Here is a 12,571-nt window from a genome sequence, read left to right as displayed (position 1 = left end):
ATCATTTCAGCACTTGAATTGCTACTTCTAAGATTGGGCAATTATGAGTAAAGCTGCCATAGATGTGTGTGCACAGGGTTTTGTGAGAACAGCTTTTAGTTGCTTTAAATAACTAGAGGTGCACAATGCTGCATCATATGGTAAGGTTAGGGTTATTTTTATAGGAGACTACCAAAAGCTGTCTTCCAAAGTGACTGTAGCAATCTGAATTTCCGTCAACATGAGAGGGAGATAGCTTTTAAATCTGGAGATTGACCTGGCTTCATAGCAGACACCAACCCTGTTCATAGCGCTCCACCCTGTAAGCCCCTCCTAGATGCCATACATTGGGCTAAGGTTCAGCAGATACATTTTGGGAAGGACTCAGCACCCTTTAATTTTCTACTTTGAAACAAAGTCTCACTAAGTTGCTCTGACTGGCCTAGAACTCACTCTCTAGTCCTGACTCCTGGTCTTCCTGCCTTGGCTACAAAGTAGCCAGCATTTCTGGCTGATGTTACCAAGCTTTGCCTGGGCAGCGGTACTTATTGCTTCCCGTTCTTGGCAGTGTTCCATTTTTTTGTTTTGTTTTTGTTTGTTTGTTTTTGTTGGTTTTGTTTTGGGTTTTCGAGACAGGGCTTCTCTGTGGAGCCCTGGCTTTCCTGGACTCCACTTTGTAGACCAACCTGGCCTCAAACTCACAGTGATCCACCTGCCTCTGCCTCCAGAGTGCTGGGATTAAAGGCGTGCGCCACCACACCTGGCCCTTTGGCAGTGCTCTAGATTTAGGTCATTCTGGTAGGTATAGACTGAAATCCCATTGCTGCTTTAATCTTCGTTTCCTTCATAATGTGATGTTAAGCATCTTTTCATATGCATGTGTTTTCTATCTGTAGATCTTCTCCCGTGGATTATCTATGACCCGTTTAAAAAACTACATTATTTTCTCATAGTGGGCACTAAGAGTTCTGTGTTTATAGTTTGTTCAGTTGCTGTAGCAAAATACCGTAAGCTGCGTGGTTTATAAACAACAGAAATTTATTTTTCACAGTTACCGAAGTTTGGGCCATGGGGTCTAGCTGCCAGATGGAGGCTGCTGGGGGGAAGGCCTTAATGCCCTTTTCTAGTGTGTGGGGTGTAGAAAGTCCACAATCGTGTCACCAGGAGATTCAGTGTCTGGAAAGGTACTCCCTGGGTCGTCTTGCTGGGCTCTCACATGGCGGAAGGGGGGAGGAGTACTTAAGTCTTTTTTCTAAGAGCACTGTACTGGTTTTCTTGTCACTCACTGTGGCAAAATACACGACAGAATGACTTAACAGGAAGTGTTTCTTTTGCCCACACTCTTGGAAGATTTAGGGCATCATATAAGGCATGGGGAGTTTAAAACCATAAGAACTGGTCTCATCTTCGAGAACTGGGAAGCAGGGGGCTTAGGGTGGCACTAGATGGAGATGCGTCTTTTAGAGCTTCCCTAGTATCCTACATCTTGTAGTTGGGCACCTTGTCCCAAAGGCCTTATCACCTCCAGAGCTGGACCACTAGCTCAGGCCCAAATGTTGAAGCACATGAGACTCTGGGGGGCATTTCAAACTGAAACCATCACAGGCACCAACTCATCTAATCACCGCCTGGGGTTTATGGTCAACAGATAAATTGGGCGGGGGGACACATTTTGCATGTCAAACTTATATATTGACTAGTAGTCCTTGGTCAGATGTATGGCATACAAATATTCTCTCGTAGTCAGTGGCTGGTCCTTTACTCTCTTACCAGATGTTTTGCAGAGTAGAAATTCTGAAGTGCTAACATTTACTCCCGGAAAGCCCCACCCTGCTTATTTGGAGCATGCCACGCATCATCATAAGCTTATAAATTAGTTCATTTCTCATACACAAGTTTGGTTCTCATGAGTCTTTAAAAGTATTGCTTCTTTTAAGTTGGTAGCTCTTAGCAAGTTTTCAAAGGTGTCAGTCTTTTGCCTAGATTTATTAGGTCTGGCTAAGATGTTCCTGTTCTTTACCAGGGAGCACTGCTACTGTTTACTGGGGAGGCAGTAACGGTGTTGCTAAAAATCCGTCCACGCTGTAGGACAGCTCTACCATAACTCACAATGGCAACAGTGTCAACACTGAGAAATTGGCCTACGTACAAGAATTCCAAGAAATTACTCAAATTAAATAAGTGTATGTTTAAGGTTTTTTTCATTGAGTCTTTGAGGACAGCCATGTCAGTAAGCCCCACTAATTAGAATGCAGGTGTACTGTGGTTGTGAAAGATATCCACCCTAGAAAGAGTTTCTCATGCACATGAGGGAGCTCACGTGGAAGTTCTTTTCAGCATTTTCTTTAGTGAAAATGTCTAAACAGTCTTATCGACGAGGCTCATGGTTAATATACAAATGCAATCTCTGGGGGAATTATAGGCTGTGTGACCCCTGACCTTCTTCCTATGAACTTTTGAATGCCCTCTGTTTCGTGCACGGACTTGGTATAAGATCTAAATCCCAGGCCTCCCTTCAGTCTGGCATTCCTGAGTTTGGAAGCCAGGAAGGAATAACATTTTTTTCTGCTACCACGTTGCCCAGGTAGGCACATGGCCCAAATTTGTACTTCAAGATGGAACTTAGGGCCATGAACCAGGTAGAGGCAGACAGACCATTGGGGACTAAGTTCCTGGATGTACGTATAAATGAGAAGAAGGGGCTGTCTCCTGCTCATTTCTGAGTGATAAAATTGTGGGCCTGTGTGTGTTCTAAATTTTGACAACTTTCATATGCCATTTTAGAAGTATAAGATATATTAATGGTCATAAAATTGCTTAAGAAAAATAGATAGTGTCCTAGTTTCTTTTCCCACTGTTGTGTTAAAACACCCCAATAAATGCAACTTCACGTTCTGTTCTTCAAAACATTGATGAAACAGTTAATTATTTAATTACTCAGGAAAGAATAAGAATAACAAGGTGAGAAATGCCTGAAGATATTTTTATTTATTTATTTTAATTTTTTATTAATTTATTCAAGTTAACAGTATTATACACAGGGTTAACTGAACAATTTCCTTGGCCCTTCTGACCATTAATATAACTCAAGTAACAAAAACATTTTACTCATGAGTGGGAGATGAGAACATTGGCAAACAGCCTTAGAAGTAAGAAATTGGCCCATTTACACAGATGCATTAAATTTCTGTAAGTTGCAAATACTGTAACAAGTTGCACAATTATGTGCCATTGTTAAAAGAAAAGCACATCTGGACACAGCAGGAAGATGAAATTTTTTAAAAACAATCAAGATAGGCTCTCACTATTTAGCCTTGACTAACCTGGAGATGGCTTTGTAAACCAGGGTAGCCTTGAACTCACAGACGTCCATTTGTCTTTCTCTCCTAAGTGCTGGGATTAAGGCATACACCACCATAGCTAGCAAGGAAAATCAAATTTTAGAGCATTCATTAACTCAAGGAATGTTTGCTGAGCTCTGATTATTTCCTATTCTGTATGCTGGACAAGATAGAACTGCTTTTTGTCTTCATGGAATGTTATTTAAAATGGTAAATTATGGAAAATAAAAGTGTCTAACAATAGTGGCATGACAAATACTGTTTATTATGCTTAGTGTGCTGTGGAAGTATTTACAGTCATTAAAAATAATTATTTTAATGACAGTAAGTTAAGTAAAATAAACCAGAAAATTATGAACATGCATACATATACACATAATCACTAAATAATAAATAAAATGATATATAACTAAAACTATATGGATCATGCATATACAGAACAGTGTTTTCACTGTTTCGTAGGCCAAAAGAAAGTCTACTAAAATGCTAACAGGGCTCACTTCTGAATGATAAAATTGTGGGCCTGTGTGTGTTCTAAATTTTGACAACTTTCATATGTCATTTTAGAAGTATAAGATATATTATTAATGGTCATAAAATTGCTTAAAAAAAATAGTGTCCTAGTTTCTTTTCCCACTGTTGTGTTGAAACACCCCGATAAATGCAATTCAGAGTAGAAAGGTTATAGGTCCAGGTTACAGCCCAGTAACACAGGTGAGTCAAGGCATCTGCTCGTCATATTGCCTGGCAGTCAGCAAGCCGCGAGCTGTGAATGCAAGCGTGTGTCTGCTCGCTGTCCTGTGTCCACTCTTTAACTTCCTGTACTTATTTGTTTATTTATCTATGTGTGAATGAGTGCTTGCCTTCAGTTATGTATGTGTACCACATCCATACAATATTCCTCAAGGCCAGAAAGGAGTGTTGGATCCCCTCCAACCAGAGTCACAGGCGATTGTGAGCTGCTAGTTCGGTGCTAATCCCTGAGCCCAGGTCCTCTGGCAGAGCTGCACGCTCTCCTAACTATGTAGCCGTCTCTCCAGCCACCTCTTCCTCTACTCTCACACAGTTCAGGATTCAAACTCAGGGGAAGGTGCTGCCCACAGAGAATGGGTCCTCTGGCTTTAGTCAACATCATTAAGATAATTACCAATAGACATGTCCACAGGCCAGCCTGGTCTAGACAATCCTTCATCGAGGCTCCCTTCCCAGGCGAGTCTAAATTGTGTCAAGCCGATAATTAAAATGAATCAACCACAGACCATATTTTCTTTTTCTTCCTTCCTTCCTTCCTTCCTTTCTTTCTTTCTTTCTTTCTTTCTGTTTTTGTTTTTGTTTTGTTTTGTTTTTGAAACACAGTTTCTCTGTGCAGCCTGGGCTGTTCCGGACTCACTTTGTAGACCAGGCTGGCCTCGAACTCACAACCTCTGCCTCCCGAGTGCTGGGATTAAAGGCGTGCGCCACCACGCCCGGCTTTCAGACCATATTTTCAAAACCACCCATAAGAGTGTATTAGCTATATGAGCAGATATATCTATGTAACATGCTTACACAACAGATATGTTATAAGTAGATTAAGAACAGGTTGTCTTATTAAACCTTTTTCAAATTCTTATGGGAAAGCCATTGAGTTTGGTCTGTTCCACTGAGAACTGTAAGTCTCACCTTGTTGCATGACCACAGGTTGCAGAATGAATCGAAGGCATTAGTTGGGCCACTTTCTCTCGCAGTGGGAGTGAGCAGTTCTAGTGGGGTTTCTGAGACTGCTGTGGTGGATCAGCAGGCGCTGCATCGTTCTTATCTGCAATCTTTGTCTATAAGGACATGCTCAAATCTTGGCATGAGCGATACTTACGATGGGATATATGGCACATCTAATGCAATCTTTTTTGTCTGGAGCAGGCAAGGTGGGGCCTCCTCTTGACATCAAGCTGGGAGCCTTGAACTGTACAGCTTTCAGCATCCAGTGGAAAACACCGAAGCTTTCTGGTATCCCCATCATTGGGTACACAGTGAGTACAGAGGCGTGCAGTGTGTGTGTGTGTGTGTGTGTGTGTGTCTGTGTCATCTGTCTGTCTTTCTGTGTGCCCATTTTTCTCTGTGTTTGCCTCCTATACAGGTTTAGTAACTCTTATCTGCTGGGGATCAGAAATGTTTTGGATTAGGGATTATTTTTTCCTTCAGATTTCAAAGTACCTGCCTAATACATAATTAGATATCTTGGGACTAGGATCCTAAGCTAAACCTGAAATCTAATAATGGTTCATATGTACCTTATGCATACATATAATAGGAGACCATTCTATATAATTTCAGTGTATCTAGGTTTTCACTCATCATGTGAGATCAAGTTTGCAATTTTACTTTTTTATGTTTTGGTGTGGTATCAGCACTCAAACTGTTTCAGATTTTGAAGCAATTCAGAGTTTGATTTTTGTATTGTAGGTACCTGCCTGGTTTTGATCCCTCACATCAACCCTCATGTGTCAATAACTGTGTCAATTCTCCTCTGGCGAGCTGGTAGTACCACCATTAGGATCTATCCAGCCTTTTTGCTGTGTAGCTAAGGGAGCACAGAGCAGGTAGAGTGCGTGGTTTCTGCTACCAGCTGCATATCATCAAATTCAGATAATAACGCAGAAGCAGAGAAAATCACAGGGAGCCACTGACAAGACCTCACAGGTGAAGCAGAGGACTTGTTAGGGACTGCGCCCTCCCCACCAGAGACTACAAACTAGGTTGAACTACTGCAGTTCGTCAAAACAGTTTTCTTTGAATAGTGTTTTTGGAAATGTGTTAACTTTAGAAGTCAGGGAATTTCAGACTTCTGAAGTCTCTGTGATACTGGGAGAGGTGGTCATAGCAAAACCACAGTGCTCCGCCCCTCAGAGTGCCCCGCCCCTCAGAGTGCTTCGCCCCTCGGGTTGAGCATCTCATCTGGGATGGGGAGAAAGCTGCTTCCTTCATTTGTGTCCCACCATTCCGTACTGTCTTTATTTTACTGAAGAGCAGAAGCTCTTTTTCATAGTCCACACCCTTTGGTCTTCTTAAAGTAGAAATCTCTTTTGAGATGACTGTCTTAGTGAGGGTTTCTGGCGCTGTAATATTACACCATGACCAACTTGGGGAGGAAAGGGTTTATTTCACCTTACAACTCTCAGGTCACACTCCATCACTGAGGGAAGTCATGGAAGTCAGGGTGGGAACCTGGAGATGGAAAGTGAAATAGAGGCTTACTGGATTGCTCAGCCTGCTTTCTTCCAGCACCCACACTCACTACCCACAGTGAACCGGGCTCACCACATCAATTATGAAACAAGAAAATTCGCCATGGGCTTGCCCAGGGATCAGTCTTACAGGAATATTTTTCTCAATTGACTTTCCCCTTTCAAAAATGACTATATCTTGTGTCAAGTTGACATAAAATGAGCCAGCACAGTGACACATCTACAGACATGGAAAATCAGTGCCCCAAGGTTATATTTTGGGGGCATGGAAGGAGCTAAGGCCAGAGGTACCCATTCTTCCTCATTATAGGGGTCTTTCTCCAAGCCTGTGCAGGCTTATGGCTCTACTAGGCACTCCACTTTATTCACGAGGACCTAGGTCAGTAGCCACAGCCTTCCTGAGTGTTTTTGACTCTTTGATTTTGGGGAATGTTGCCTCTATTCTCACCGGGGTCTCTTCTTCTTTTCAAGGTGTTTTACTCTGAGGTTGGTTCAGATAAGTCCATCCGGGAGCAGTCACATAATGTACCTGTTGGCCAGGACACCCAAATCACTGTGAGTACTTCCATGTAGGCCCCAGGGCGTTTGGGACCTCTGGGGAACACAAATAGATTTCTGGCTTGCTACGTGTGCTTCCATGTATGTAATGATAACAAGAGTCTGTGTTAGCATTCTCAAGTGTTTTCCCTGTGCACCGCTTTGGTGACATGCTATCCACCTCTTTTAAAAGGCAGCCATTTGATGAAAATGTCCATCCCAGACACATTTCATTTTTCCCAGAGTGGAATCAACCACATGAAGGCCTTCCCTGTCCACTAGTCTTCTCTTCATAAAATTCAAGGATGACACTTTTGTAATCTTAATAAAACTTTATAAATAAACATGACACATCTATGTGTTCCCGACTAGCTGGAGACATGATGCAGAAGAAAATGAGGTAATTTGAAATGTATATTCACATGGTCTGTTGTTTATTTTATTTTCCCAGCCCGGCACCACATGTCAACTTCTCCTGTTTCCTGTCAGGGTCTCTCAGGGGGAAATCTTTGCTTTTGGATTCTTCTGGTATCTTTCCTTCCCGCTCCTCCTCCCCATCCTGCCCCTTAATCTGCAGGCTAGAGCTTCAGAGTAGCTCATAAAGCACGACACCCATGCCTACAAACGACACTGTCATGATGGCAGTGGTGGCACTGTCTGTCACTCCCACTTAATAAGCGCCTGCTGAGCACAGCACATCCGGGAACCTATTTGTCATCTTCGATAAGCCACTATTACTTATTAAGTGTCTGTCACGGCCAGGCACCGTCCCTCCTGTTTTATGTTTGTTTTTCCTTTTAATCTTCACAACTCTTCTATGACCTCATTCTACTGACAGGAATGTTGAAACAGAGAGGTGAAGTCACTCCCCCAAATCATATATTAGGAAGAGCCGGCATCACTTGCACACCTTGGGTGGGGGGTCTGAGCACGGACCTGCCCGATCTTTACTAAAGCTCTCGTGTTCTGGGAGGACTTGCTAGACGCTTGAGCTTGCTGGTATCTCCCCATCAGCCTTCAGCCCTAACCTCATTAGTATCCGAAGCCCTCAACCCCAGCCTGTGGTTCTCTCTGCCCTCAGTTGGAAGACTAGGACCAGGCATTAGGGTGTCCTGTCAATTTCTAGTAGTTCAGCATCTTGCTTATGTAACAGCTGGTGTAGTGGCTTCTGTATGGCCAGTGCAAGATAGCATGCAATCCTTGTCTGAGGATAGTATTCATTTAGATTAACTTCATTTAGGAGCTCCCCTCCCCAACCTTGGGACTTTCTATAAACCCACTGACCTCATGAGAGAGTAGGTATTTTGGCTAGTAGTATCCCCACCAGGGTTTCAAGGCATACTGTTCTGTCTAAAACACAGTCAAGGTACTGACCCAGAGCTTCATAACTGAGAGTGTCCCTGGCACAGGAGAGCAGAGCTACACAAGTGGCACTGTGAGACCAAGTCAAGGCAGGTGTAAAGTAGAAGACCTGGAGGTATGACACTGGAGTTCTAGATCTTCCGTCCCATTTGCAGGTTAGAATGCTGGCCAACGTAACTTTGTCTATGCTCGAGCTTTGTCCCGTGGAAAAGATGCAATGATCAGACTGCAGTGAGAGCAGACAAAACTGTCATAAAATGTCACAAAGATGTTAGAAGTCATGCCTGTGCTCTACACACCCTCTGTTGGTGACATTCAGGCCTTAGGGTGGTGTCCTGTCAATTTCTAGAATTCCAGCATCTTGCTGGTGTAACAACTGGCATAGTGGCTTCTGTATGGTCACTGCAAGAAAGCATGCAGTTGCTGTTTGGAGATAGCGTTCAGCCTTGGAAAAGTTCAGTCTAGCCTGCTGGCATGTAATCCAGGTTGCACAGGAGGCAGAGGCAGGAGAATGTCACTTTAAGGCCTGCTGGGTATAGGGTGAGTTCAAGGATACACCACAAGTTGCTTATTAGGGCCATGTCTCAAAAGGTAAGGAGAAAGAAAGAAAATGAAAAGGTAAAGGAGGAAAAAACCCTCAGGCAACAACTCAGTGGTAGAGAACTTGACCAGTATGTGAGAGGCTCGCCATTCAAACTCCCATATATAAAGCAAAACAAAGTAAAGGAAGAAAACTACACTGCCTCTGATAAAACAATTAGAGAACAGTGTAAGACCAGATGCCGTTAACCTGAGATTTAATAGGCAGGGTTTAGCAGGAATAGATAAATATTGACACAAACCATCAAGAGATACAACTTGGGGCTGGAAATGAAAACAGAACTTTCTAGAAAGTTGGATTCAAAAGAATCCCATCTCAATGGGAAGAAATGGTTTGAACCTTAGGAATGAACATGTGTATGTGTGCGCATGTGCCTGGGCGCCTGTATGTTTGGGTGGGGTGAGCACACTTGTCCAGGATACAGGGCTAAAGAGGAATTAGTGACTATGCAGAAATGCAAGAAGCCAAGAGGTTAGAATTGGAAGCCTTGCACAATGGTGCTCCGGGTGTTTGGATTTCTATGCTACAGCAAGCTAAGGATTCTAGGCCACAGATAGTATCTGTGGTTCCCAAATTGTGTGCCAGAGTATCTTGGAGGTCTTCGACAAAGCTCAGAAGGGCACTCTGTAGTAAAACTTTGAGGTGGGCAAGAAGGCTTGATGGGTAAAATAAAAAGCTGATGCCCAACCTGGTAAACTGAGTTTGCTTCCCGAAACATGCAAAGGTAGCTGCCTTCCGCCCTTTATACATGCACCATAGTATTCATGCCCCCACATATATATCATGCACACACAAACACATAATGATAATAATTAATAATAATAAGCTCCAAGGAAAATAGCAACATCTCTGTGAATTAATATTAAAAAGGTGTTTGGCTATAACTACCTAGTAAATAGAACTGTTGTGCATTTGTTTTGGCCCAGAGGTGGTATACGATGGTTCTGAGAAGTTATGTGTGCCTCGGGCGGAGGAAGTTTAGGACCTCTTTACTTTTGCATATAAACTATAGCATATGGCCGTTATGAGAATTAAATGAGGCAATGGTTGTAGCACTCTCAGCACACCCACCCAGAATAAGATCTAGGAAGCAGATAATGTAATTTACACCGCAAAGGAAAAAGTCTATTTGCCTCTGCCGTACTTATGGGCAAGGCGGGAGCTCTGTGGACTGAGTTTAGCCTTGCAACTTTTCTCCTCTTCTTCAGATCTCTTCTGTTTCTCTTTCTCTCTCTCTCTTCAGCGATCTCCTGGTCAATATTTGTATATCTTCTGGAAGTTGAACCCAAACCCCAGCCCAGGGTCAGGAGAAGGGAGGCCCTTCCTCTTCACTGAAATGTTAAGTTTTCTGCGTCCCCTTGTCCTGTGTAAGGCCCACTGCAGATTAACTAATCCTAGGGTTCGCAAGTAGGATTTGAATCATTTAGGAAGGAGCATTAGCATTTGTATGCCTGATGTTTTATCTCACATAGCAAAGAAAGGATAAAGGGTTGAAGTCATTTGAACTCTGTTCTAAGATTATAGGAAGCTGACTGAGAAAGAAAATACTTAAACTGGTGAAGAGCATAATAGGGGTCCACCTCCCATCCAACCTCTTTTATCCTTAGTTTTACTGCCTCAGAAAGTCCTTATAGTATACAAAGGCCCCATCACCAAAAATAAAACTTGATTTTATTTTCCAGATTGAGTAGCAAGTAGGGCACTAGGTTGACAAATGGATAGTCTGATTTAAATGATTCATAGAAAGGGGAAACAAAGCAAAAATAGCCTGGCTGGCAATGTGCAATTCTTAGAGATTATTTAGTAGTCTTCCTTCTAGAAGCTTCTCACATGGTTAGCTTTTTGCACCCACTTTATCTTTTGTCTTAGAAAGATGACTTGCAGCTCCACTCAGGAAAACACAATAATGAAGTCAGGCTAAGAAAGCTTGATAATACTTTTGAGAATTAGAAATAGAAAATAATGGAAAGACTGGTGACTTTTGCATTTTGGTCACTTATCATCAGTTAAGTGTTTGAGCACACACCAATATATGTCTATTTATGTATCTATAAATTATACATGTAGCACTATACTACTATATTATGTACATTATAAAATCCCACAGAATCTTAGAAGAAGAGATAAAACAGAAACAGAAAGTTCTGGTTTCTTCAGCTATCTTAGTAGTGTGTTGCTTACCTAAAGGCTCCAGGCAGTTCTTTGGACTCTACTGGACTTCCTGAGCCAGAACATTGATTCCGTTCTGTTTAGATAGGTCATATCTAGAGAGAGAGAGAGAGAGAGAGAGAGAGAGAGAGAGAGAGAGAGAGAGAGGGGGGGGGGCGGAACTTAGGAATCAGAAGATTTGTTTATAGTTTCCACCCTATCATCACCTGAGCAAAGGTGACCTTTGGCAAGGTTTCTGAGCTCATCAGAATCTCTTTGGCAGAACATGGGTAGACTAGCCCTGATTCCTGACTGGAGATGGAGGCCATGCAGAAATACGTCTGAGTTTCTTAGTGGGCAGACATTAAGGTTATATACTCTCTTATAGTACTCAGGAGAGACTCACACAGTGAGGATTGTCAGCCTCAGGCTCCCTTCCATTCCAGTGTTCTTCTCTCTTTTTTAAGATTGTGCATATGTGTGCACATGCACAAGTGTGTGCGTGTATATATGTGTGTGTGCATGTGTGTATGTGCGTGCGTGCATGTATGTGTGCGTATGTATGTGTGCATGCGTGCATATGTACGTGTGTGTGTGTGTGTGTGTGTGTGTGTGTGTGTGTGTGTGTGTGTGTAGGCTATCAGGCATTGGATCCCTTGGGCCCTAGTGCAGCCATCACTGATGAGTTCTGTCTCTCCGGCCTTCCACTTCACTGTTGTGCCAACCCTTCTTGAGTCCTTCCCCAGATGCTTTAAGGCAGCCGACAACCGTGCTATAGGTAATGAATGAGAGAAGGAGGAAAAGGAGCACGCGCCCCTTCTTTTCAAGAGATAGCTCAGAAATTAGCCTCTGCGTTTTCACCTTTGTCCTATTGGGCCAATTTCCTTTCTTGTGACCATGGCAAAGGAGGGGAGACTGGACATCTCCTGCTGTGGTCCAGCTGAAGAGCAGGGATTATGTTATGAGCAAGGAGTGAATGGATATGAACAGATCATGTTGTGAATGGAGGGAGGACTAGGGCAGCAAATACAGAAAGGCAAGTGAACTTTGGATAACCAGAGACTGCCTTTAGCTATGGATGTGCTATGTCTGGCAGCCAGGGCGTGGGGAAGACTAAATTACAGAATATTTTATAACAGGAGCCAGACTCTCTGCTGCTTTGGGTAGCTGCATGCTGTTTTGATTAGGTTTCAGCATCTATAAAGTGGGAATAATAGTGTTGACCTCTCAGAACTATTGTATGAATTGAAAGAGGCACCGGTGGCCCAAGACCTTATAAATTCCAAAACACTACATAAAAGCATTTGGCTAAAGCAGTCATGAGATGTAAGTGTGGTACCCTGGCAGCCAGTGAGGATGGTGAGAATACTGCGGAAGGG

General features: G+C 42.9%; 1 protein-coding gene across 1 annotated transcript in view; it reads left to right on the top strand.

The window, feature by feature from the left end:
- Egflam (EGF like, fibronectin type III and laminin G domains) overlaps positions 1–12,571 on the top strand; it is a 168,204-nt gene that overhangs the window by 65,416 nt on the left and 90,217 nt on the right. The window contains exons 2-3 of the mRNA XM_051150935.1: positions 5,220–5,329; positions 7,016–7,099. Coding sequence (XP_051006892.1) covers positions 5,220–5,329; positions 7,016–7,099 — 194 coding nt within the window. The remainder of the gene's footprint in view (positions 1–5,219; positions 5,330–7,015; positions 7,100–12,571) is intronic.

The sequence above is a fragment of the Acomys russatus genome, chromosome 9 (assembly GCF_903995435.1).
Source record: "Acomys russatus chromosome 9, mAcoRus1.1, whole genome shotgun sequence".
NCBI classification, from domain to species: Eukaryota; Metazoa; Chordata; class Mammalia; order Rodentia; family Muridae; genus Acomys; species Acomys russatus.
The sequence above is the reverse complement of the archived record's forward strand: the minus strand, read 5'-3'. Positions and strand labels throughout refer to the sequence as shown.